Source organism: Engraulis encrasicolus, chromosome 24, assembly GCF_034702125.1.
Source record: "Engraulis encrasicolus isolate BLACKSEA-1 chromosome 24, IST_EnEncr_1.0, whole genome shotgun sequence".
Lineage (NCBI taxonomy): Eukaryota > Metazoa > Chordata > Actinopteri > Clupeiformes > Engraulidae > Engraulis > Engraulis encrasicolus.
In genome coordinates, this window is record NC_085880.1 from 41,359,858 (window position 1) to 41,387,809 (window position 27,952).

At 45.5% G+C, this 27,952-nt stretch overlaps 1 protein-coding gene across 1 annotated transcript in view; it reads right to left on the minus strand.

The window, feature by feature from the left end:
• smap1 (small ArfGAP 1) overlaps positions 1 to 27,952 on the minus strand; it is a 223,736-nt gene that overhangs the window by 5,406 nt on the left and 190,378 nt on the right. The window contains exons 12-14 of the mRNA XM_063191296.1: positions 12,060 to 12,199; positions 10,736 to 10,814; positions 9,546 to 9,638 (exon numbers count right to left, since the gene is read on the minus strand). Coding sequence (XP_063047366.1) covers positions 9,546 to 9,638; positions 10,736 to 10,814; positions 12,060 to 12,199 — 312 coding nt within the window. The remainder of the gene's footprint in view (positions 1 to 9,545; positions 9,639 to 10,735; positions 10,815 to 12,059; positions 12,200 to 27,952) is intronic.

Below are 27,952 nucleotides of genomic sequence, written 5' to 3' on the forward strand. Positions count from 1 at the left end.
ATGCTCTCAGCGAAAACGGGCTCTGGATTGTTGATTTTGCAAGCCAACAAGGATATATTCCAGTAGACACATGGTTAAGCTGTGAGATGAATGGAGTTCGGTTTTGCTAATATTTCAGGTAAGCAAAGCAACAGACCCAAACAATGCGCAGTTGTCTGTTGCCACCTGTCGCGTGCTTATCCGCCCAAAACACCAGAAACGCGAGCTGGCTCTAAAGTAGACTAACCCTCATTCATACATATCAGAAACTGCCTGTAAAAAAATGACTTTCCAGTAACAAATAGTTAGGGAAACGGCAAGCAAGCTGAGTAGTTGTTAGCCAAGAACGTCAAGCAGTTTCATTCAAATGGCTGGAAATGAAGGCGCTATATTCTGAACATCGTCATACAAACGCAGTTATTTAATTAATGTTGAAGTATCCGTGTTATTGTTTCTGTGCTGGTAAAAGCAGAAATGCCTAGTAGCCAAGGTCTAATTGAAAAGGGGAAAAGTCCATCTTGACTTCATTGATTACAAGCACGAAGAACGCGCTTCAATTTTACAGCATTGCCAGCGCATTGTTTCTCTCCAATCCCTCTCTTTCTCCCTCTCCATGCTAGCCTCTCTCCCTCTCTTTCTCGAAAGTGAGGTAGGCTTAAGTGTGCGGTCGTAGTTTTTTCTGCATTTATTTTTAGGTTATCAAATTGTCTTGATGTCAATGTCGTGAATTTAAAGCGGAAAGGAAACGTCTTGCAATGCGTTGTCGTACTCCTAATGCGGCCCAAAAACCTACCGCATCTTCTTCCACCTAGCCTGATTATCATCGACTTTCACATCTCTTCGAGACTGGCTGAAGCTGTTGCATCACTAGGAGGGCACGGCCTGGCTATCTTCCACCGGCATGCCCATCACAACCAGTGGCCAAAGTCAGACTAGGTTAGACTATTGCCACTTTTTAACTAAAGCTAAACAGACACTGAATTGTTATTGATATGTAGTAGACTAAATGAAAGCTGTTTTTATCTGTAGGCTAAATAGGTTACAACAGAGCAACAGGCTGGCTGCAATAGACAAATATAATGTCATTGAATGCAGATTTCCTCATATCACCATGCTCATATATTCTTGAAAAACGAAATGTGCACGGTTACTCAAGGCATTTTTCTATACAAGGCATAGATGTTCATGATTTAACACACCCTCGTTTTTTTTCTTAAAAACCTGAATTCACAGTTGCACTGCAAAAAAAAACAAAAAACTTAGTCACACATGAAATTGAACGTGGACGTAATTTACCACTTATTCAGGCGCGAAAAAAATGGGGACACTTCTGGTTACATTCGGGACAATACAAAGTGGAATCCGGAACAATTGCGGGACACAAAGGAAAAAAGTTAATTTCGAGCCCTGGAGGGAGGGGAGGATGAAAGAGGCTGAGACTGTTACTTTTTGAGCCAGACTAATTGACTGATGATTCAATGCTCATATGCTTTTTTATCCTTTTTAGTCTCTTCCAATATGTCTTGATTATGCTTTGGCAATGCAACACACAGTATGATTAGTCATACCAACAAAGCTCCACTGAACATCGATAGTAGATCATGAACAGCTTCCAACAAGAAGAGGTGAATACAGAAATGGAGAAAAAACCCGCCACAAAACAAAAATGAGACATTACATTACACTTAGCTGATGCTTTTTAATCAACTTTTCAGGGTATTGGTTACAGTCCCTGGAGCTTTGTGGGGTTAGTTGCCTTGCTAAAGGGCACTTCAACCATGGATGGAGATGTAGGGAGAAGTCAGGGGGGATTCAAACCTCCAACCCCCAGATTGAAAGACCAACTCCCTAACCACTAGGCCATGGCTGGCACAGACATCAGATGGTTATGGTAGCTGTCTCGACGGGAAAGAGAGAGCGGTGAAGAGGTGGAGAGCTGGACAACATTCTTCTTCTAGGCTGAGAAGAATTATCAGTAGAAATCAGAGGCTCTTCTATGCACGTTTCACACCTGCGGTTCTCAACCTTTTTTGAACAAGCGCCCCCTTGATCTCATCACGAGCCTTCTAACGCCCCCTTGGCCGAGTTATAAGCCTGTCAAGCACCCCCTTAGTACCGGTATTAGAAAACGAAATGGACTAATGCACCCCAATGGCAACGCCCCATAGGACTCCCACCGTTGAGAAACACCATTTTACGCCCAGCAACCTTGAACTTAAAAGTCCCAAGAAAGTCCTCGAAAACCTTAGAAGAGTACCTGAGACAGATCTCTTCTTTGTCTATGGCAGAAAAATATTGTATTTTAAAAGGGCACCTCTATACTGCGCTTTTTTCCTGTATTATATACACGTATATATCTTTTTTATTCTTTCACATAAATTTTACTCCATGTACGTTCGCCCATTGAAATGTAAATTTCTTGGCGCTTCTGTTCCTTATCGTGGGCATTACACGCTCCGGATTTAATTAAATTGAATTTGAGAATGAGGCTTATTTAGAATGAGGTCCCCAGTCAAGGAGGAAGAAGAGGGCACGAAAGAGGTTAGCCAGAGGAAAAAGAGAAAGAGAGAGAGAGAGAGGGAGAGCAAAGAGGGAGAGAGAGATACATAGAAGAAGAACAGCAATAGAGAAAGAGAGGCACAGAGACACAGACAGAGGTTAAAAGACATGGAGGGAGATGGGACAGACTGTGACAGAAAAATGGAGCGAGAGAGACAGATAGAGAGAGAGGGGGGGGGGGGAGAGAGGGGACACAGAAAAGACACAGAACAAGAAAGAAAAAAGACAGTGACAGGAAGAAATTCATGTCTGTGGCCTGCAGGGAGAAAGGACAAGGAAGTGAAGTGATGTGCAGTGAGTGTGGTGTGGTGGGGGTTGTGTCTGAAAGGTCGTTGCCTCTCTCTCTGCTGGCTGACTGTGGTGGAGGAGGTGGTAGTGGTGGTGGTGGTTGTTGTGGTGGCTGGTGAGGATTAGGGGAAGAGGTGGTGGTGACAGTGGCTGGTGAGGGTTAGGGGAGGTTGCCTCTCTCTGCTGGCTGCCAGTCGTCATGACTGTGGCGGAGGTGAAGGTGGAGGTGGTTGTGACTGTGGTGGTAGTGGTGGCTGGTGTGGGTAAGGGGAGGTTGCCTCTCCCCGCTGGCTGACTCAAAGGTTAGGGATCTCACAGCTGCCCCCCCCTGAAGGCAGCCTCCCCCCTGGGGGGCAGAGCCAGAGATCCGGAGCTCCCTCCTGCTGAATGTCACAGTTCAACAAGGGCCACCGACACACACATACGGTACACGCACACGTAGGAGCGCACACACATACGGTACACACACACACGTAGGAGTGCACACACATACGGTACACACACAAGTAGGAGCGCACACACATACGGTAAACACACTCGTAGGAGCGCACACACATACGATACACACAATAAAACCTATCCACTCGCAAGCACGCACACACACTCATACGCGTTCCAAGACAAATCTGGGTGCACACACTTTGCAGAGACAGAGACATGCTCGCTCACACACACACACACACCAACACACTTACGCACACACACACACACACACACACAAACACCTACCAAGACAGACAGACGGACACACACTGACACACAGGCATGCAAGCTCGCACAGGCTCCCCACAGATAAGTGATGTAACATTGACTTCGGGGAGTCCGACTGTGACATTCAAGAGAAAACCTCTTCCTGTTACTCCATTGGCTTTCAGCTCTGCTCTGCTCTGCCATGTTAAATGTGCTGCCTGACGCCCGTAGCTTGAGCTCTGAAATAAACTTTCGCTACATTTCTACTTTCACTTCCACAGCTCCATCAAAACACCTTTTCCCAACTCTGCCAACAAGTAGCGGTGTGAATGTCAAAATGATTGACAACAAGACTAGACGGCAACACAAGCGAATAGAGCATTTGGTTGTGTTGGCGATTGGAAAACATTTTGTGATGCCTTTTGTATGCCTACTGTAAGAGGACAATCAAAAGAAAATACAGGGGTTGGACAAAACAACGGAGACACCTGTCATTTTAGTGTTGGAAGTTTCATGGCTCAAGTGGACCAGCCTGTTGGCCAATCTTCATTAATCAATCAGAGTTCAAAAAGGAGAAATTCTTGGTGTCCGTGTAATTGTTGCATCTTTGACTGGGACAGCAAGTCTTTGTGATGTATCAAGAGCCACAGTATCCAAGGTAAAGTCTGCATACCACCAAGAAGGATGATCCACTTCCAACAGTATTAACTGTGAACGCAAGCGGAAGCTTTCCATACTAAAATGACAGGTGTCTCAGTTATTTTGACCAACCCCTGTATTTATTTAATAGTCAACAGATCAACAAATCAATGAGAGCTTGATTTTAGGACCACTTGAATTCATACAAACAATTTTGACAGAACATATTCAGTCGATGGTAATCCAAGGCCTGCAATACATTTTAACTACAATTTCCACATTTTTCTGACAGTCAAAGAAAATCACCAAGAACTTTTTAACAGCCTGTCAAAAGCGACAGACCAAATGGCAGACCTAACTCTGACACCTGAGCCTCATTAGTAGTGTGAAGAGGAATAAAATGTGTTTTCTTTTCACCAAGATGGGTGGACACTGTGATGATATGATGCCAAATTTAAGCTGCTTTACTGAGACAGCTCATGGCAACTCAAGCATTCATTCTCCAACACAAACACACACAAATCCAGACAGACACACAGACAGTAAACGACAGAGACACAGACACACACACAAGCAGACAGGCACAGACACACATGCAAACAGGCACAGTCACACATGCAGACACACACAAAGAAACACACACAAGCAGACAGGCACACACAAGCAGACAGGCACACACAAGCAGACAGGCACACACGCGCGCACACGCACGCGCGCACACACACACACACACACACACACACACACACACACACACAAACACATGCAAACATGCACACACACACACGCAGACACACACAAAGAAACACACACAAGCAGACAGTCACACACACACACACACACACACACACACACACACACACACACACACACACACACACACACACACACACACACACACACACACACACACACACACACACACACACACACACACACACACACACACACACACACACACACACGCAGAGAGCCAACAAATGCCTCCAGACTGTTGACTGAGGGAATGGCTGTGCTGTGTACATACAATATTTGTGTGTGTGTGTGTGTGTGTGTGTGTGTGTGTGTGTGTGTGTGTGTGTGTGTGTGTGTGTGTGTGTGTGTGTGTGTGTGTGTGTGTGTGTGTGTTCAGGCATGAAAACGGGTCAGGGGTGAAAAAGGTGAGAAAGGTGCGGCGTGGCGTGGCACGGAGCGGCGCGTGTGCTGCAGCGGTGCGCGCGCATGTGTGGTGTGCAGTGTCGTTTTTGGGGGATAGTGTTGTATAAGAGTCATACTAGGGGCCAGGGGGTCTGGGGGCATGCTCTGCCATGGGAGAAAATTTAGCTAAAACCGTCTTTAAATGATGAATTTTGAGCATACTATAGCGACCCAGGGACAGTGAACATAAGAAGAACTGCCAACCATCTTACTTACTTCATGATTGTCATGCTGTCATGTCTGGTGAGGGGGGCAGATGGATAGATGGATAGATGGATAGATGGATAGATGGATAGATGGATAGATGGATAGATGGATAGATGGATAGATGGATAGATGGATAGATGGATAGATAGATAGATAGATAGATAGATAGATAGATAAAATGGGTTTTGGTACTCAGCCTTTTAAAAAAATAAATTCCTCCTTGACCTCATCATAAGCTTCCCAACACCCCATTGACCTCATCAAAACCCTGCCAATGGCCCCCTTAAAAATAAAATAGACTAATGCCCCCCAATGGCAACTAAGCACCCCCTCCTCTCAACACTATCCAATGTCCCCTCAATGCTTGCCTGGTTGTGATCTCGTTTGAACAGTTAATCATCATATTTCAGACAAATTTTAATTAAAAAAAAATCTCTGTCACAGTTTGGATAAACTACTGAAATTGTATCCAAACTACTCAATTTTTTGTCCATTCGCCTGTTTGCCTATGAAAAAAATAATAGGAAAGCTCCAACTTTGACCGTGAAAAAAACAGTTTGACCGTGTTCCACTAAATCTAAATAGATAGATTTTTAATATGTCATTTAGATGTAGGCTAAGGGATTACAAAAAACTTGGGACAAATTGTTAAAGGAATCATGCCGTGTCAAACGATTAACTAAGTTAGGCTTCGCTCTTTCTCCCTCTCCCTCTCGTGCGTGCTATAAGAAGCCGCAGCATATGATTCGAACCATGATGTTGGATGCCTCGCGTAGCACCTACATGCGCTTCTTCCCCGTAGCGCCTATACTAGATACTTTCGCCATTTCGCAGCGCACAGACCCGTTAAAATAGCCGTCAGGAAAACGTGCCGTAGGCCTACCCAAGCTTTCATTAACGGAGCTCTTTTGAGAATAAATACTTTTTCACATGGGCAGGGCAAATGCGGTTTCAAATTATTAGGAAAAACAGCTTAACCACTGTGGCTAACTACATCAACTCACTTCTTAACGAAATGCTTGCTTCCTGATGTTCTCATAACAAGAATCATGATCTCAAATAGCTACCTCTCTGGGAAACGTGTAGACTATCTGTGACATCGTTTGGACATTTTCTTATAATCAGAGATGTTCTAGAACTATAAAGAAAGATATTTGATACAACCACGCCAGCCCCGCAGACCAAGGCGGCACCTGTTTTAAATTGCGGCTTTCAAAGAGAAGTATGAAGTGCGGGACTTAGATTGAGCTCGTTCACGTTATTGACTGTGACGACGGCAACAAATACTGTGATTGGTCAAAAGTCATTGTCAGTTGTGGAATCTCTCCTGAATCTGTATGAAGTTTTCTGCGGTAGAGCGCTACACAATGATACAGTGGCGCTACACTTTTCTCCTCGCTCGACCCCCCCCCTAAAATTTTCTCCTCGGATCTACACGATTCACAGAAATGACCCATTTTGATTTCAAAACGGCGAATTTCGCCGAAAGGTGAGGGATTTTCATGCCTGGTGTGTGTGTGTGTGTGTGTGTGTGTGTGTGTGTGTGTGTGTGTGTGTAATCGAGAAATAGAGTGACGCAAACAGGGAGAAAAGGAGAGAAGAGAGATAGCTAGGAAAGACAGATGTCCAGAGCAGAGCAGGCAGCGTTTTCAGGGGACATCAACACTAGAGTCTGCAGCGTTTTCAGGGGACATCAACATTAGAGTCTGCAGCGTTTTCAAGGGTTTTCAGAGGATATCAACATTAGACTCTGGCGCGTTTTCAGGGGACATCAACATTAGAGTCTGCAGCGTTTTCAGGGGACATCAACATTAGAGTCTGCAGCGTTTTCAGGGGACATCAACATTAGAGTCTGCAGCGTTTTCAGGGGACATCAACATTAGAGTCTGCAGCGTTTTCAGGGGACATCAACATTAGAGTCTGCAGCGTTTTCAGGGGACATCAACATTAGACGCAGCAGCTTCAGGGCAGGCTGCTCGCTCGACAGAAACATCAATTTTCTCAGAAATCCCATCCCCTTCTCCTGTCAAACCACAGACGTGACAGACACACACACACACCGAGTCACAGGTGGACAGACACACACATACACACGCAAACGCACACAGAAACACAGGGGGCTTTTAGAGAAAGTGTTTTTGTGTGTGTGTGTGTGTGTGTGTGTGTGTGTGTGTGTGTGTGTGTGTGTGTGTGTGTGTGTGTGCGTGTGTATGTGCGTGTGTATGTGCGTGTGTATGTGCGTGTGTGTGTGACAGAGATAGGTATAGAAATGGACAGATAGAGAGATGGGAGAGGAGAGATAGAAACTTGGAAAATTGGAGGAAGGAACAGGCTGGTGATGGAAGAGGCGGAAGAAGACCACAGTACGACCATCCTCCATCCCCGTTCCTATGTGTCCTGTCCCCCCTGTACATTAGATGTGGCTATTATGGGATGGGTGGGGGTGAATGGTGGTTGGCATCCGGTTTCATCTGGGGGGCATGGGGGGGCGTTGTCAATACAATTGTGAATACAGTCACCTGAGCCCTTTTGCACGAACGCACACACACAAATGCATGCACACATGCATTTACACACACACACGCACGCAGATGCACACAGCCACTATGAACAAGCATTACCTATCTAAACAAAAACCAATCCATCATGGTTCCACGCTTTTTTTCTCTCCCCCTTGATTTCTAAGCCAACTCTGTCATCACATCTACCTGTCATGAACCTGTCGCTCACCTCCTTTCCCGCCCTAAGGCAACCACAACACACATGCGCACGCACGCACGCACGCACGCACGCGCTCCTACAAATACTACAAACACAAAATTGCACATACACAACAAGAAAAAAAATACAGACACACACACACACACACACACACACACACACACACACACACACACACACACACACACACACACACACACACACACACACAGTCCTACAGACATAAACACAAGCACACACACACAGACTGCTACCATCCCGCACGCGCGCACACATCCACGATCACACAGCAACAAAACAGCCTCCAAATATATCCTTGGGTCTGGGCTGGGAAAGGGGAGAAGTCTCATTTCCCCCGAAAGCAGGGAAGAGGTGGAGAGAAGTGAGAGAGAGAGAAGTCAATATGTGGGGGGAGAAGGAGAAAGATGGGGAGAAAGGGAGTATGAGAGAGAGAGAGAGAGAGAGAGAGAGAGAGAGAGAGAGAGAGAGAGAGAGAGAGAGAGAGAGAGAGAGAGAGAGGTGCCGGTGGTGTAATGGAGCTAGATAGAGAAGATGTTGTTTGTGAGAGAGGAAAGAAAAAAAAAAGTCAAACAACACAAACTAGGAAACTGTATTACATCGGCACTTCAACGACGGCTACATGCATGCTGAGTGCAAATGGCACTGGCTAAAGGTATCAAACCTGCTGCTGACGGCACGCAGGGCTATTTAGTGTGGCTCACCCGCCTACATGGTCTGCACTCACAGCTAAAAGGTCATTAGCAATGGAAATGCACCTGAACACAACGGTGGTGAGTTTCCATGTAAAATAAAGTGTATTTTCAAAGCAATATTTAGCACAGCTTGCCACTGAGAGAAGTGCTGCACAAAATGAATGCATATGAATTGCGGGTCAGGTATACTGTATATAAATTGCAGAGTCGTGCCTTTTGAGTTCTTCTTTCCAACTGCGAGGCGCTTGAAGGGCACAAGGTTTACTCCCACCCAAAGGGAAAAAATCCCAACCTGGGTGAATATCTTGATTGGCTACTGTACTGTATCGTTTTTAACAATAAAAGGCTGCTGCTGGCCCTGCCGTGGCTGGGAGAAGGGGTTTGCCTGCAATAAAAATAAATAAATACAAATAAAACAAAAAACAATACTTTCGAGATGTAACCATTTCATTTCAATACTTATTGACCACTCATTCAGTTTCAGAATTGATTGGGTTTTGGATAGCAGATAGCGGATAGCTGTCGATTGCTTTTGTTTTTTCTCCATTTCACCTTTGCCCAAATGAGGCGGTGAGGTGAACGCAAGGTGACCGAGGTGGCCTGTGGCTATGGTGACCGGGTCATGCCGTTGGATCACGTGACACTCTGCACCGCAGCAACACAACACAGCACCACACCACACCACACCACACCGTGTCCCAGCTGGCACATCAGCAAGGACAGACTATTGCACAGGCCTACTGGGCCCAGGCGCAGGGGCCCAATAGTTAAGGGGGTCCCTGCTCATCAGCCAAGGCTCATATGTCTCATATCCTCTGTAACAGTGTTTTTCTACTGGACTACACCGACTAGTGTGCCATTAAAGACCATCAAGTGGGGTCGCGGGGATATCATAGAATGAAAAAAAAACGTGTGCTCAAGAAAGGTTGAAAGTCACTGCTCTACAATCTGTCTTCATCTCCCTCCCTCTGTCTCTGTCCATCCCCTTCTCCTCTACTCCTCCTCCTCCTCTTCTCCTCCTCCTCTACCTCCTCCTGCCCTGGCTCTTCTCCTCTTCCACTTTCCTACCTGTCACCTGTGCTATCGCCTCCAGTCAGACATCAGACGGATCCCCTTTTCCTGCCCCCTGCCTGCCCCCCCAAGGTCAGGACCAGCAGCAACCAGGCCACCAGGATGGAGAGGCACGTTCATGTATGTTTGTGTTTCTGTGTGCCAGTGAAAGTGTGTGTGTGTGTGTGTGTGTGTGTGTGTGTGTGTGTGTGTGTGTGTGTGTGTGTGTGTGTGTGTGTGTGTGTGTGTGTGTGTGTGTGTGTGTGTGTGTGTGTGTGTGTGTGGTTGGGGGATGGTGCGGGGTATGAGGGGAGTAGAGAGGGGTTTGGTGGTGATGGCTTCTTGTGGTGGTGGTGGTGGTGACCAACACGGTGAACCCAAATAACTGTAAGTTGCTTTGTACAAAAGCGTCTGCAAAGTGTAATACAAAGTAATGTAATGTAAGGGGTATGAGGTATGAGGGGAGGAAAGAGGGGTTTGGTGGTGGTGGTGGTGACTGTGACCAACACCGTGAACCCAAATAAAGTTGCTTTGTACTTAGAGTGTAATGCAAAGTAATGTAATGTAAGGGGTATGAGGTATGAGGGGAGGAGAGGAGAGAGGGGTTTGGTGGTGGCGGTGATGGTGGTGGTGGCTTGTGGTGTCGGCTGGCTGGCTGCTGAAATATTCAGGAGAGTCTCTAGTCTACTCACCGAGGCCCAGCAGGTCGATGGCCGGCTCAGCACTCTTCTTGGGGCTGGCCTTGGACTCTGTCTGGAGATCGTCACGCTTCTGTGGGGAGACAACGACAGAGGAGAGGAGAGGAGAGGAGAACCATGAGTAAACATGAAGGCACTGAGAGAGAGTGAAAAAAAAAGCGGCAATGAAAGGGCAGTTCTAAATTGTCCCATGGGAAACGGAAAAAAGGCTCAAGTCACCATCGATGGGAAAACAGTAAGATATAACTGGTTGCACAGACAACATATGCAAAAAAGCTTTGACATAATGCAAAACATGACTTTATAGACATTTTTAAAAATGAAATCTAGCTCAGCAGCTAAAGAAAACTCTTGAGTAAATGAGCTTGTTATTTCCAGAAATGGTACTGTAGCTCTTGAAGACGTACTGCATGCCAAGCTGGAGAGGTGTGCATGTTGTGTTTCTAAGCTGGACAGGAGCAGGTGTATGGTTGTCTGAGATGTTTAAGTACATGGGCCTGCATGAAGCAAGCTGTACACAACACACCGCCTTTATCATGGGACCACAGGAGATGATGTGGATGGGGGAATACCTGCCTTCAATACAAGGCATTCACTCACATAGTGGGCAAGCATGCAACACACCTTCCCACATGTGAATGCCTTGAAAAACACCAACCCATTCCCACACATGAAGTACACGTTCACCACCCCACACCACAAAAAATTTTTTTTTACTTTTTTTTTTTTTTTTTCAATGAAATAACCGAAATGCGCAATTACGCCAATCGGGACAAAATCGAGACCTGCATGACATTAACCCAATGGTCCCTCTGTTATACTGTATATATGTAGTAAAGTGCACATCACACTTCTATTATAAATGGTGAATTTGTACTGTAACAGGCATTTGATAAAGATCATATATTATAGACCTCATATATAGAGATAAAATGTTAATACTTCTTATTCGTATTGTATTGGTATTGGTTGTAATTAAATAATAAATATAATTGGATTTGTATTGGTTCCTATTAAGCTGAAACTGGAAACGGGACGTTAGAATGCGTGCAAAAATGAACGGTCCCATATTTAATTCATTGACGGTTGGCAATGAATGAATGAAGTCAAGGAAATGTTGCATAGGATTTTCAGTATTGCATTGCTTTCTACATATTCAACACATTTAAAACGTGATAGTACTGAACACTAATCCTCTGCTTTACGTTTTTTTTTGCGATGATGTTACTAATGCGGCCCGCTTGAGGTCCACATGGGTTGTATGCGGCCCCCGGACCAAAATGAGTTTGACACCCCTGCACTAGAGAGAGTGCAGCACAGCATCGAAGTCCATCTCTGGCTGGTTATTGAGCGATGTGAAGCGCTGCTTCAAAGGCACTTTGGAGGCTTCGTCAGATTGGCCAGCGCCCATCAGAGCTGATTGAGGCTGAGACACGCGGGCCAAATCCCTACTGAAGGCTGCATTGATCACCAGGACCCCGATACACATCATCAAAGACAGAGAGAGAGAGAGAGGGGGGGGAGAATGAGTGTGAGAGAGAGAGGGGGGGGGGGGGGGGGAGAAGTGTGAGAGACGAGGGACTGAGTGATTGTGTGTGCAAGTGGAATTCTTTCCTTCTCTCTCAATCTACCACTTGTCACATGCAGTGACCATCCCCTGCGTCTCTCTCTCTCTCTCTCTCTCTCTCTCTCTCTCTCTCTCTCTCTCTCTCTCTCTCTCTCTTCTCTCTCTCTCTCTCTCTCTCTCTCTCTCTCTCTCTCTCCACACATCAACACATACACAAGCACACAGACGCAGGTACTCACCTACTAGTGATGAAAGTCACTTTAACCACACTGTGCACACATACTTGACTGCACGCACATTGGACACACATATTCAACCCCCATAAGGGAAGACACAGGTACTGCAGACACACATTCAACCCCCATAAGGGAACAGACAGGTACTGCAGACACACATTCAACCCCCATAAAGGAACACACAGGTACTGCACGCACATTGGACACACACATTCAACCCCCATAAGGAAACTGACAGGTACTGCAGAGACACAGCTAGCTGAGCTGTGAAGCATACAAGTCTCCCTTTATGGTTACTGTGGCCTATAATGCACAGCAATACAGAGAAGGGGAGAGCATAGAGGAAGAGAACAGAGGATAGAGAATAGAGCATAGTAAGAGAAAACAAACACAACAATGTGCGTCAGCCTTCAACTGTGCATGGAAATGGTTTGTGCGTACAAATGCTACTGTTATTGTGTGTATGCGCGCACGTGCGTGCGTGCGTGCGTGCGTGCGTGTGTGTGTGTGTGTGTGTGTGTGTGTGTGTGTGTGTGTGTGTGTGTGTGTGTGTGTGTGTGTGTGTGTGTGTGTGTGTGTGTGTGTGTGTGTGTGTGAGTGAGTGAGTGAGTGAGTGAGTGAGTGAGTGAGTGAGTGAGTGAGTGAGTGAGTGAGTGAGAGAGAGAGAGATAGAGCGATAGAGAGAGACAGACAGAGAAAGTGAGTATGCAAGAGAGGGAAGGAGAGAGAGCGCGGAAGAAAGAGAAATCAAAAGACAGAGTGAAAGAGAAAAAAGAAATTTGAATTTGAGAGATAGACAGAAAGAAGACGGAGAGAGAGAGAGAGAGAGAGAGAGAGAGAGAGAGAGAGAGAGAGAAACAAAGAGAGGAGGAAGAGGAACAGCATGTTTGTGTTTGTGTTTGTGTGTGAGTGAGACGAGAGAGAGTGAGCAGCGTGCACACAAGTGGCAGATGCCTTATTAGCAAAAATGAAAGAGAATAATAAAGCCGATGTAGTCTGGATGGATACGTCAAAGAGTTCCTGATGTTCCTAAATAAAGCCATGAAGAGAAGACAAGAGCAGCGGGGAGAGAGAGAGAGAGAGAGAGAGAGAGAGAGAGAGAGAGAGAGAGAGAGAGAGAGAGAGAGAGAGAGAGAGAGAAATGGAACAGAACTGTGTGGATTATACAGAGGAATGGCGAGAGATGATGAAATCACAGCACAGAATAGATGAGGAGAGAAAAAGAAAAAGTAAAATAAAGAAGACACAGCCAGATCACTTCTGAGTTATAACGATGACCTTTTGTTCTCCCTCCAAACTACGTCTGTACATTTTATTCTGTTCTCCATTGCTCTGGCCCTCTACACTCTCCTTCCTCTTCTTCTATTCTCCACATCCATAAGCTGGAGAATACGCTCCATATCCATCCTATTTCACCCATGATCTACTTTACACCGCGGACCACTCTGCCATGTACAGCCACTACATGAGTGTTATGAAGTTATTGCAAGCTGCTCGGCTGGAGGCCTGCGGTGCGGAGCGGTGCGGTGAACCCCTGAAGTGATTTCCAGAACTGACGTAACAGATGTTGGTGCAGGTTCTCACCCCAGTAGTAACTGAGAGCGGCAAAGTGCTTACAGACGGCCGTTATTATGCGACCCCATGACACACCATCAAGGAAGCCGACAGGGGTTGGGACGCAAAGGGTTCACTTGTCCCAGGCCCAAGGAGAGAGGGAGCCCAGAATTGGATCCTTATTGGATTTTATGAATTGGCTTTGGGGCCATGTGAGAAGGTAACCTTCCCTTCTCACTGTTTTGCGTTTTACGAACAGACTTAGACGGCATACGTGGCAAAAAAAAAGGTTGGGAAACACTTGAATAAGTTCATCAACGCTGACAAATGTTCTTGTGAAAACTGCATCTGGTTCAAGATTTAGCAGGCAGTGGCAGTGGCAGTGGCAGTGGGCATCGTTCCTCTGGTGATCTGAAACGCCCCATAGGCTGCTCCGAGAGCAGAGAGCCACCAGCCACCAGCCCAGCATCACAGTCAGCAGAGAGCCACCAGCCACCAGCCCAGCATCACAGTCAGCATGGCCCTAAAAATAGCACAACGCTCCAACACTCACTCATATGGTGCACTGATACTGCTGCAGGGGAGGGATGGAAATATTCATAGATCCAAAAAATAGGGTCACATCAGAAAAAGTTTGGGAAGCACAGTGCAGTGCAGCACAGCTCAGTCAGGGTGACGATGACGATGACATGCTCCACTAGCTCCTGAGAAGCAGCATATGGTCCTTGCAGCCCGATTAAAGCTCCATAGAGATGCCATGCAATGCGGCCCGATTACAGCTCACATAGAGATGCCATGCAATGGAGCCCCATTAAAGCTCCATAGAGATGCCATTCACAGCCACAGACCTGTATTAACCTAGACTGGCAATGCCCCTCGAAATTTTCGGATTTCTCAGAGCCTCAGAATCGTAGTCCGCCATCTTAGTGGAGACTCCCGTAATTACGTAATGACGTCATGCACCGATGGGTTTTTAAAAAAAATATATTTTTTTGCAACACTGGTTCACTAGTGAAGTTGGACCAGGCCATGTGTAACGTCTTTAGAACAATAGCTCTAGTATAAATTAATGTTCTAGAAAAGTCTCGCTCTCAAGTGGCTCCTTATTTTCACAGCTGCAATGTGCTGTGCCGTATTGTTGCTAGGTTACCTTCAGCGTCAGGGGGGGGGGTATTAATAATAGCACAGTTACCGGTAGCTTCACTGAAAACGTACGGCTTATTTAAGAGATATACATACCAATATACACAGTTGTCATTACATCTGAGTTAAGTACATAAAATAAGCTTTAAACACGTAAGCATGGCCGATTCAGTGTCACAAATATCCGCAAACCTAAGCGGCAACGAAAACAGTCGGCTTCGGGGTTGCCAGATAACACTGATTATTTTCGTCCATTTTTACCCACAGACCGCCTTCCTCAACGGCCCCGATTGGGCGGGAAACCGCCCGATCTGGCAAGACCGCTCAGCTTCAGGCTCTCTAATAAAACGTTTGGAGGTAGTGAGGGTTATTTCATCATTGGAATGAGAATTTAGACGTTACGACTTGTCAAAATCTTACAAAAAATGATTGAAACCCACTTTGATAACGTTGTAATCACCGTTTGAAATCGTATGCATTCCTATGGCTCACAGCTGCGATAGTCTCCACTAGGCGGGGCTACGTCTGTGGGAGGAGCCCACAGGGCGCGAAAAAGGCAAAGATGGCTGCGCCCAGTCAATCCGAAAAGCTGCCACTGGCTAGACCGCCCATTGCCAGTCTAGGTTAATACAGGTCTGTGTTCACAGCCACCACTGCACTGCACTGAGTATTATTAAGAGACACTTTCACCATGCAGCCATTATAACTGCTGCCTAGGCTTCTGTGCTCAGCACAATACTACTGCACAAAGAGAAGAGAGAGAGCGAGGGAGGAGAGGAGAGGCAAGAGAGAAGAACGAAAGAGAGAGGAGAGGAGAGGAGAGGAGAAGAGAGGAGAGGGAGAGAGGAAAGAAAGAGAGAGGAGAGGAGAAAGAGAGAGTAAAGGAAAATTAAAAATTACCCTCTTGACTGTTTTTCTAATTACTCTTACTGTTCAACAATACAAATCTGCTGAAAGGAAAAAAGAAGTACATTTGTCAAACAGCATAAGCCAGCCGTGCAAGCAGACTGCCAAGTAGGAGTTTTGTTTTTCATCATCATATTAATTTTTCTGTTCTTTCTTTCCATCTCTCATTGATTTTTGAACTCGTGTCACCGATGGAGGTTTGTTGTGGTGTAACACAGTAGAAGACTAACACTGTGGAAGAGGAAACCTGTGTGTACGTCAAAAGGGACCAACGCTACCAGAGTAGCTGAGGCTGCGGAAGTAGTTTCGCCATGAATTTGCTTTACTCGCTCTGGACGTGACATTGACATCTTTACCTAGCTAATGAAGTAACTGTTCTGGCTTGTCAGCCAGAGACACTCGGATATATGAACATTCCAATTGTTTTTTGCTGAACTGCGTCATAGTTCATTACTGTAATATTAGCTTGACTTAAATCGCAGAAATTCACTCTGGCCGCTCCGCTCCCTTCGCTACTAGTGAAGTCGCTTCGGTAGCTTTAGTCACCGACCCTCCATAGAGAAATAATTACTTCTGTTGCTCAGGTATAGCGTAAGTCACTCTTGGCGTACACATAGCTGAGGACTGACTGCTGGGTAGCGAACAGGACAGTTGGGTAAAGCTGAAAATCCCAATCCATTGAAGTTCTTTTCTTTATTTCGGCATTCAGAGAGAAACACATGCAGAGACGCATCTCCTTTGTGCCTCTGCATGTGAAGAGCGCATATTTGTCTTGGGACATGAGACGGTATCTGAAGATCTCTTTGAAATAAGTTTTGGTTTTATTTTATTGAGGACTGCACTTTACTGTTGATAATGGGAGACGAACTGTGTTCTTAAAATAACTTCATAATAAATATATTTAACGACTGAGCATGCATTAAAAAGCAAAGGAAGATAAGAGAGAGGGTGGAGAGCTGGCCAAAGGGAGCTTTCTCTCTCTCTCAGTCTCTTTCTTGTTTCAAGAGATGAGAGGAAAAAAGCACAGCTCACAGCTCCAGCTACCGTCTCTCCCTGAATACACACAGCGCACAGTAAACTAAGAGAGATGTTTGAGTAGAGACTCTAAAATCATGATGCTCTCTCTCTCTCTCTCTCTCCCCCTTTCCCCTCCCTCTTCCCCTCTCCCCCTCTCCTCTCTATCTCTCCATCCCCTTCCCTCAAGATGAAAGGCATCCATCAGTTGCATTGAAGCACATGTATGCAGTCATTATCTTCCGTGTGTGTGTGTGTGTGTGTGTGTGTGTGTGTGTGTGTGTGTGTGTGTGTGCGAATGTACAGTACAAAGATACTGTGTCTGTGTGCAGGACTAGGTGAGTGAGTGAGTGAGTGAGCGTGCGAGCGAGCGCGCGCGCGCGTGTGTGTGTGTGTGTGTGTGTGTGTGTGTGTGTGTGTGTGTGTGTGTGTGTGTGTGTGTGTGTGTGTGTGTGTGTGTGTGTGTGTGTGTGTGTGTGTGTGTGTGTGTGTGTGTGTGTGTGTGTGTGTGTGTGTGTGTGTGTGTGAGCATGCAAGGGAGCAAGTATGTGACCGTGTGTGTAAATGTGTCTTTTCTGCAGCTGAAAAGGCTTGTGGTGTGTGGATGAGCCTTTGTGACATTGAAGGGCGACTGTGAACGGGGCTTCCATCAGTCGCCTTTCATTGCTGTGTGGAGGAGTGGGATCATCCCTGTGTGTGTGTGTGTGTGTGTGTGTGTGTGTGTGTGTGTGTGTGTGTGTGTGTGTGTGTGTGTGTGTGTGTGTGTGTGTGTGTGTGTGTGTGTGTGTGTGTGTGTGTGTGTGTGTGTGTGTGTGTGTGTGTGTACAATGTCAATGAGAGTGGTGTCAGTGTGTGTGAGTAGTGTGTGTTGGCAGGAGAGGTGAATGCTGGATTGTCTTTGTGAAGGAAGGTGTAACCATAAAAGACCTCAGTGATTGGGATCTTCACACAGAGAAGAGAGGAGAGGAGAGGAGGGGAGGAGAGAGGAGGAGAGGAGAGGAGAGGAGAGGAGAGGAGAAGAGAGGAGAGGAAAGGACAGGAGAGGAGAGGAAAGGGCAGAAAAGAGGAGTAGAAAGGAGAGGAGAGGAGATGAATAGATACAAGATGAGGAGAGGAGAGAAGAAGGCAGAAAAGCGGAAAAAGATGAGAGCAGAGCAGAGGATAGAAAAGAGCAGAGCAGAGCAGAGCAGAGCAGAGTAGAGGGGGATTCTCCAGTTGAATTATGTATGAAGGGAAAGCCAGATAAGGGGTTAGAGAGGTGGGCTTTGTTTCTGCTGATAAAGGCACAAATACACACACACATGTGCAGAATCACACACACATTGAAACGCACACTCACCCCCCTCCCAACACCCCGACACACAGAAACACACACACACATACGGAAACACACACACACACGAAAACACACACACGAAAACACACACACGAAAACACACACACGAAAACACACACACGAAAACACACACACGAAAACACACACACACGAAAACACACACACACAAGAAAACACACACGCACACACACACACACACACACACACGAAAACACACACACACACACACACACACACTCAGAAACACACACACACACACACACACACGGATTCAGAGTGGAGATTGATAAAAGCCTTCATCATAGAGGCTTTACTCTTGTCTGCACCGCTGAGATAAAGGGAAATATGGAGGAACATTCAATAAACATTTAGTCTCCACACGCACACACTGCAGATACAACACACACACACACACACACACACACTGCAGATACAACACACCTACACACACACACACACACTGCAGATAGAACACACCTACACAAACAGGCACACACAGAAACACACTACCACATAGACGTGTACCACTACCCACACAAAACCACATACACTATGTACACACAGTTACATACCTACAGTGAAAACACACGCACATCCACACCAATTGACCATCACAAACACGCACGCACACACACACACTACAGGATTTACTTCATCAATCACTGAAGCTCACTGATACTCCAAATTTACAGTCATCCATCACCCCCCCCTACCCATCTGCACCTTTTCTCCTCTATCTGCCGTTATACATCTCTCTCCTCTCATCCACTCCCTCTCTCTCCACCTGGTCTTTCTTTCTGCTTCTCTTTGATCCTCTCGTCTTCCCCCTCTCTACCTCTCTACTTGTTTCTCTCCCCAACTGTAATGCTTCTACCTTTCCTTTGCCATCTCTCCTTTGCCTCTTTCTCTCCGTGTCAGTCCATAGCCATCTTTTGCACCCCTCTCCCTCTCTCCCCCTCTCCTTCCTCATAGTCACTCCTTCCCTCTCTCCTCCTCACATCTCTGCCTCTGCTGTGAGAAGAAACTGAGCAATTGAGCAGAGTTGCATAGTGTGTGTGTGCGCGCGCATGTGTGTGTTGTATGTGCGCCTGTGCGTGCGTGCGTCTGTCTCCTGGGAGTGTTTGTGATCAAGGTCATTGCTAATTCGTGGGCGCCTCCCTCTTCTCGCCCATCTCTCGTGTGTGTGTGTGTGCGTGTGTGCGTGTGCGTGTGCGTGTGTGTCCACATGGGAATCATACATGCTGCAGAGCTGCTGCTGCCACATTGGATTGCACTGAACCAGATTGGACGCGACTGGATGGACTACAGAAGGCTCAGCTCACAGTGTGTGTGTGTGTGTGTGTGTGTGTGCATTTGTGAATGCGTGCGTGCATGTCGTACTACAGTAGGCTCGGTTCGCAGTGTGTGTGCGTATGTGTGTGTGCGTTTGTGTGTGTGGATGGACTACGGTGTGCGCACACGCACACGCGCACGCGCACACACACACCTCCAAGCACATGCATACATATAAAACCACTGGTGAAGCACTGACAGCGTATTATTCCACAAAACACCAGAGGTGATCAATTCGGAGCCAAAAGTTGTAACAATTCACCAGACGGTCAACATCTCATCATTATGTCTGAAATCTGCCAACTACTCTCTTATTCCATCAACAATTGGCTTGTGCCAATTTATCCCTCTCTCTCTCGCTCTGAAAGCTGAGGGGGGTTGGAGACTGGACTGGGGAGTGTGTGTGTGTGTGTGTGTGTGTGTGTGTGTGTGTGTGTGTGTGTGTGTGTGTGTGTGTGTGTGTGTGTGTGTGTGTGTGTGTGTGTGTGTGTGTGTGTGTGTGTGTGTAGACTGGAGTGAGCGTGTCCCAAAGTAGCCCTTGCTGGTGTGAGGCAATCTGCACCGAACAAGAACTTACTCCCAGATTTAATGTAACCGCTGGCAAGAAAACTAATTTCATCTCTCTCTCTCTCATACACACACACACACACACACACACACACACACACCCCTATGCACAGGCATGTCCATGAGGATGCACACACACACACACTGCTTGAATTACATAGCCACACACACACACACACACACACACACACACACACACACACACATACACACACACACACACACACACACACTGCTTGAATTGCACAGACAGACGCACAGACAGACGCAGAGACACACAATCACGCGCACACAAACACACTCGCATTTGCACACACATGCACACACTCGTGCATACAATGAGGGAGCCGTGGCGGAGTTCGCTAAAGCTCCAGCCGCGTTATCAGTGATTATGCTTATCGCTAATTATGATTTATTACCACGCTTATCAGGGCCTGTAATTTATTACGCTTCACAGCGGACGGACAGGCAAGGAAGAAAGAAGAGGAAGAAAAGGAAGAAAATGAAGGAGGAGAGAGAGAGGAGGAGGAGGAGGGTGAGGAAGAGAGATAGAGAGAAAAGACAGAGAATCAAAGTGAATGTGAATGAAAGAAGTTTGGCAGAATTTGTGGGTTTTTTACAAGCGTTAACGACATGGGAGTGTGAGGGAGATGTGTGCTGTATTTGCAAGTACACGCACACACACAATGGAAGTGTCAGTGATTATTTAAGATCCATTGGTGCTAATTTATCTATTAATCCCGGGGGGGCGTAACCAGGCAGGGTAATCATGGCAGCGGTGGAGGCTCTACACGCTAATGGAAACTCTGTGTGTGTGTGTGTGTGTGTGTGTGTGTGTGTGTGTGTGTGTGTGTGTGTGTGTGTGTGTGTGTGTGTGTGTGTGTGTGTGTGTGTGTGTGTGTGTGTAAAGAGGGAGAGGGGGGGTGGTGGAGTGCTTGTGTGTGTACTGTATGTGTGCGTTTATGTGGGATTCACAAGGGAGAGGAGGAGAGCGAGAGAAAGACACAGAGAGCGAGAGATGCAACAAAATGTCACAAGAGAGGAGGGGACGGGAGAGGAGAGGAGAGGAGAGGAGAGTAGTGGAATAGAGGAGAGGAGAGGAGAGGAGAGGAGAGGAGAGAAGAGAAGAGAAGAGAAGAGAAAGGGAGAGGAAGGGAGGGGAAGGGAGAGGAAGGGAGAGGAGAGTGGTGGAGCAGAGAGGAGGGTAGAGGAGTGGAAAGGCTAGGAGGGGAGGAGAGGGTAGGAGGGGAGGAGAGGTGGAGAGGAGAGGTTAGAGGTTTCCATAGATAGGTGGCTGTAAATAAGAGATGAGAAGTGGCATGACGTAAGACCTGCGTTTCCATTACCATTTCATTACCTCAACCCCTACCTACAAACAACACCCCACCACCCACACAACACCCAACGCCACCCCCACCTTATGCTGTGCATACAAGCTGAAAACCTATACACACATACAGACACTCACTCTCAGACACACTTACCCACACACACACACCTGTCAATACACCCACGCACACACAAACAACTAAATAAACCCGCACACACACATACTGTATGCCTGTGTGTGCACACAACTACAAGAGGACAAGTAAAGCTGGCCAATGGTCAACATTTTCAATAACATGTGAGTGAGTGTGTGTGTGTGTGTGTGTGTGTGTGTGTGTGTGTGTGTGTGTGTGTGTGTGTGTGTGTGTGTGTGTGTGTGTGTGTGTGTGTGTGTGTGTGTGTACTGGCCACTTGTTCTTCAGTAAGGCAAGGCAAGGCAAGGCAAGGCAAGGCAAGGCAAGGCAAGTTTATTTATATAGCGCATTTCATACACAGGTGCAACTCAATGTGCTTCACAAAGTTAACAAATGTAAATGAAAGGAAACAGGGAAGAAAGAAGGAAATGAATTAGAGTCAAAAAGCATTTAAAAACATTAAGATAAAACATAAGGTAAAAATAATAATAAAATAAAATAAAATAATGTAAAACAAATTAAATAAAAAATAAAAATAATAAGAATAAGTAATTTAAGCTAGGGGAAAGCATCTGAGAACAGCTTTGTCTTGAGTCTAGATTTAAAGCTATCAATAGTGGGTGCATTTTTTATGTCATCTGGAAGCTGGTTCCAAAGCTTTGAAGCATAGAAGCTAAAGGCTGCCTCTCCACACTTTGTTTTGACTTTTGGAATCACCAGCAAATTCTTCTCCGTTGACCTTAGTGACCTAGTTGGTGCATACAGCTGAAACATATCCAGTAGATATGTGGGTCCCATTCCATTTAGTGATTTAAACACAAGTAGCATAGCCTTAAAATCAATGCTGTAGCTTACTGGGAGCCAATGCAGCGATCTTAAAATTGGAGTAATGTGGTCGAACTTCCTTGTCTTTGTAAGAACCCTTGCAGCTGCGTTTTGTACAAGTTGAAGCTGTTTAATGGTTTTATTGGGGAGGCCAGTAAAAAGACTGTTACAGTAATCAACTTTACTAGAAATAAAGGCATGTATTAGCTTCTCCAGATCATGTTTAGACATCAGGCCCCTAAATTTAGAGACGTTTTTTATGTGATAAAATGCAGACTTAGTAATAGCTTTCATGTGACTGTTGAAGTTTAGGTCACTGTCAATGAGGACCCCAAGATTTTTAACTGTTTCCCTTGCTTTCAGTCCCTTCGTTTCAAGGATAGTAGCAATCTTTTGTCTCTCCTCTCTTTTCCCAAATATAATTACTTCAGTTTTATCTGTGTTCAGCTGGAGGAAATTGTGAGACATCCATTTGTTAATTTGGTCCATGCAATGATAGAGTGATTCAAGGGGGGTATAGTCATTTGGGGACATAGATAAGTAGAGCTGGGTATCATCCGCATAGCTATGGTAATTTATGGAGTTATTCTCGATAATGTGTCCCAGTGGCAACATATACAGATTGAACAGTAGTGGTCCCAGAATGGAGCCCTGGGGGACCCCACAATCCAGAGACATTGGTGATGAAGTATGTCTTCCAATGGCGACAAAAAAACTTCTTTGTTGTAAGTACGATTTTAACCAGTCGATCACTATGCCCGTAAAGCCAACCCAGTGTTCCAGTCTATGTAGTAGTATAGAATGATTAACTGTATCGAAAGCAGCACTCAAATCAAGAAGTACCAAGACGGATGATTTGCCAGCATCAGAATTCAATCTTATGTCATTCATAACTTTAATAAGAGCTGTTTCAGTGCTGTGGTAGGCACGGAAACCTGATTGAAACTTATCAAAATAGCTATTAGACATTAGAAAAGCAGTTAATTGGTTAAAAACAATTTTCTCTATTATTTTACCCATGAATGGTAGATTGGATATGGGCCTATAGTTGTTTAGTACCAGTGCATCCAGGTTGTTCTTTTTCAGTAAGGGTTTCACAACTGCTTCTTTCAGACAGCCTGGGAATATGCCTGTTTGTAGTGAGGTGTTGATGATCTGAAGTACATCTGATGATATTAGATTTAAGATGGATTTGAAGAAGGCTGTTGGTAAAATATCTAAGTCAGATGTAGAGGAGCTAAGACTTTGCACCGTTCTATTAAGAATGTCCACATCAACTAAATGAAAATTTCTCATGAGGTTAGGATTTAACTTCACCATAGCAAGCTGGTCTGAATCTTGGGTCGGTTGCACATGTGTGAGTATGTTTGCACGTATTTTTTCAATCTTTCCTTTGAAAAAGGATGCGAACTCATTGCATTTGCTGACTGAGAGGAACTCAGAGGGCATTAGATTTGGGGGCCTTGCTAGCTTTTCCACAGTGCCAAACAGGACACGTGCATTATTAATATTTCTGTTAATTATGTCAGAGAAAAAAGATTGTCTAGCTTTAGAAATTTCTTGGTTGTATTTCGAGAGTGTGTGTTTATAGATTTGGTAGTGGACTTCAAGTTTGGATTTACGCCACTGTCTTTCAGCCCTCCTGCATTCTTGCTTTAGCAATATAACTGTGGGATTCTTTCTCCAAGGTGCTTTTTCACGTCCCACTGTTCTGATTTTTTCGGGGGCAATAACATCCATAATACGGGTCATCCTTGAATTAAAATTAACCATGAGATCATCTGCACTCTCTGAGGTTTGACTTTGGATCTCTGAAAGTGCTTGCTGAAAGAGTGAGGCTGTCTCACAGTTGATTATACGTTTTTTGACTGTAACAGATTCCCTTTGAACATGAGGGTACATAGAAACATCAGAAAAAATGCAGTAATGGTCAGAAAAGCCATAGTCTTTGACACTAGCACAAGCATTAAGGCCTTTTGTTATTATTAGGTCTAAAGTGTGACCTTGGTTGTGTGTTGGTCCTGTTACATGCTGTGTGAGGCTAAAAATGTCAATAAGACTTAAAAATTCCTTAGCATAGACATTCTCTAAGTCGTCCACGTAAAAATTAAAATCGCCTGCTATAAATAAGCTATCATAGTCCACACAAACATTCGACAACAGCTCACCAAATTCCTCTAAGAAGAGTGGTGCAGAAAGTCTTGGAGGTCTGTAAATAGTCAATAACAGTATGTCAGAAGAACATTTTAGAACTGCAGCTAAGTATTCAAAAGATGAAAATTCACCTAGTGATGTCTTTTGACATTGAAACAGTGCCTTGAAAATAATTGCTATCCCCCCTCCCTGTTTATTCTGCCTTTCTGTACTAATGAAATTAAAGTGTGACGGAGTTGCTTCTATAAGTGTGATAGAGCTAGTGGATTTTTCCAGCCATGTTTCAGTTAAAAATAAAAAATCAAGGTTGTGGGTACAGATAAACTCATTGACAACAAAAGGCTTGTTCCTTAGAGATCTACTATTCTGTAAAGCTAATTTAGCATTGAGCATTGGAGGCATTTCCACTGTGGTAGTGAGTTTTTTTGGGACAAGTCTGAGATTTCCCATGCTTGCCGTCTTGGGGGAATGTATGCGTGTCCTCAAGAGACCTCGTTTTGTTGTTAGAACTGGAATAAGATTGTCCACGGGTCCCCTTATCTGCTTATTTTCAAAACAACTGTTACTATGTGGGTAGGGACCCAGTTGATATCAGACTGTGCTTTCAACCATGTCATCCTCACTGATACTACTGTACTCCAGAGCACAGACAGGTGGTTGTGGGGCCTTGCCTTTTTGGGTGCAGTCATGGATGGAAGTATCCTTTTAGATTTTGGGGTAGAATGAGGTTGACCTTGAGAAATATCCGCATAGGAGGCTTGGTAGGAATGTCTGGGGGTAGAAAAGGTAGATCTGGCATAGGGGAGTAGTCTCGCCATAGTTTCTGGAAATCTCAGTCTGGGAGATGAAGATGGTGTTTCGTCGTTCCGGGAAGGTTGTGATTCCATTGGTGATTGCATTTTGTCGCCGTTGCCAGGGCTTGCTGGTGGCTGCGTTTCGCCACATCTGGGGGGTGAGTTTGGTTTTGAGGAAACCACATTTCCTATTTCCTGTGTGGACAGTCGCTTTTTGGCAGACCTGGGAGGTGGAATTGGTGATGCCAATGGCATTTTGCCAGTCCGACAAGGAGGTGAACACTTGATCTCCGGCGAGCGGCTTGCTGCCAGTTTCTGTGACAGATCTTCCAGCTGTTCCGAAAGCTGGTTCAGTTTGTGGCGAGTTCTGTGTGTTCCGTTGTTTTCCACTTGAGCAGAGAGGGACTTGGCTACGTCATCTGTGTGTGTGCTTTCGCCAGTCTGTGGCTCAGTTTGCACACTTACAGGCACAGAGGGCTTGTTGAAATGCCCCTGTGTCTGAGTGGATACAGATACAGGCCGCTTATCAGCGCCCAAGGTCTCAATGCTGTAAACCAACTGGTCTGTCAGCACTTTGGCGCCGGTCCAACTCAGTTCTGCACTGTTTTTTTTTAAAAGTACAGTGCGTCTCCAGAAACGGTCGAAATTGTCAACAAAGCTGATACCGTTGGATCTGCATGTCCTTGACAGCCATGTGTTTAAGCAATTTAATCTCGAAAACGCAAAGTCGCGATAGCATGGTGCTGGTATTGGCCCGCTGATGAAGAATGGAATTTTCAGATCTTTTAGAGTTGAAAATAAGTCATTAAAATCCTTTTTGACAGTTATTTGCTCTTTGAACAGATCCGCTGCCCCACAGTGAACAACAAGGCGATCAATAGATCTGTGGTCAGACACCAATTGTGGGATACTGTCCTTGGTCTCACGTACGGATGCATGGGGCAGACAGGACACTTTAAAAGTTCCATTTCCGATATTTTTCACACTCAGATCACCAACAACAAGTGTTGTAGGAGAGGCAGGCAGCTGCCGTCTAACTTTGTTCTTGTTTATTCCAATGCGGTGTACGTTCAGTTTTTATTCTGGGAGCAACTGGTTCCACTTGTTCAAGGCACTCAAATCGATTTTGAAGTTTTATGGGCTGCCCTGAAAAAGTTGGTCTGGCAGCAGCAGACCGCACTGGTGTAGAAGTTAGTATTTTATCTCTGTTTTTGGGTCGAGCCCCTTTGCTTTCCCAATAGTGAGTAGGCCTACTCACATTTTGCTTTGCGAAGCTTTTGCCAGGTGTTTCGTCCAGCGTCACAAATGTCACATCAGCCGGTCGTTGGTCTGCTTTTGCATTTGCGGCACCTGTTTCAGGACTTCCTTCAGTCTTTGATAGGCGATCACCCAGTAAGGATTCCAGGGCAGAAATCCGTTGTTCCAGCAGTATCCATTTTTTGGACTGTCGTTGTCGCATTTTGTTATTGTTTCAGCTCGGCAATTGTTTTGACTTCTAGGTTCTCTTGTGAAAAACACTAATGTATGAATAAAATCCTCTGTTGTTCTTCTCTAAACTTGTTAAAAACTGTGTATATGGCAAATAAAATCCAGTAGAGTATTACAGAGTAAATGAGGACAAAAAGCTTTTTTGTTTTCATGGGAATTAGTCACAATTGTGTCTGCGTTATTTATGCATGTGTGTGTGTACATGTACATTTGCATGTGTATGTGAGTGCGCACAAACAAAAGCGCACGCACGCACGCACGCACGCACACACACACATACACACACACGTAAATCTTGTGTGTATCTATCTATCTGCCCCCATGTACAGTACTGTATGGGTTTATATGTGGTCACACTGTGAGGAACATAAAGGGCCTCCTGTCTCCTGTCCCTACTGTCCCCCAGTCTCCAGTGACCTACTGTAGCATTCCAACGCGCACACACCCTGGAATTCAAAGGGAAACAATGTGTGGACTTGTGTCTCTCTTTGTGTGAGGGTGTTTGTGGGCCTCATCAGATAGCATGAACCGACATGGACCGTGTGTGTGTGTGTGTGTGTGTGTGTGTGTGTGTCTGTGTGTGTGTGTGTTGGGTCACAAGGGGACTGATGAGAAATTTCATATGCAAATTTACCCCCACTGCCTCATGGGCCAATCTGATTTTATTGAGCGTGCCAGGCGCGTGCGTGTGTGTGAGTGAGCGTGAGCGTGTGAGTGCACATGTGTGTGTGTATGCGACTATAGCAGAAAAAGGCTGCATATTTTCAACAGTTTATTTCCAGAAATGATTCTGCCCATTGACAAAAGTTATCGTTTTTCAGTAATATTTTCC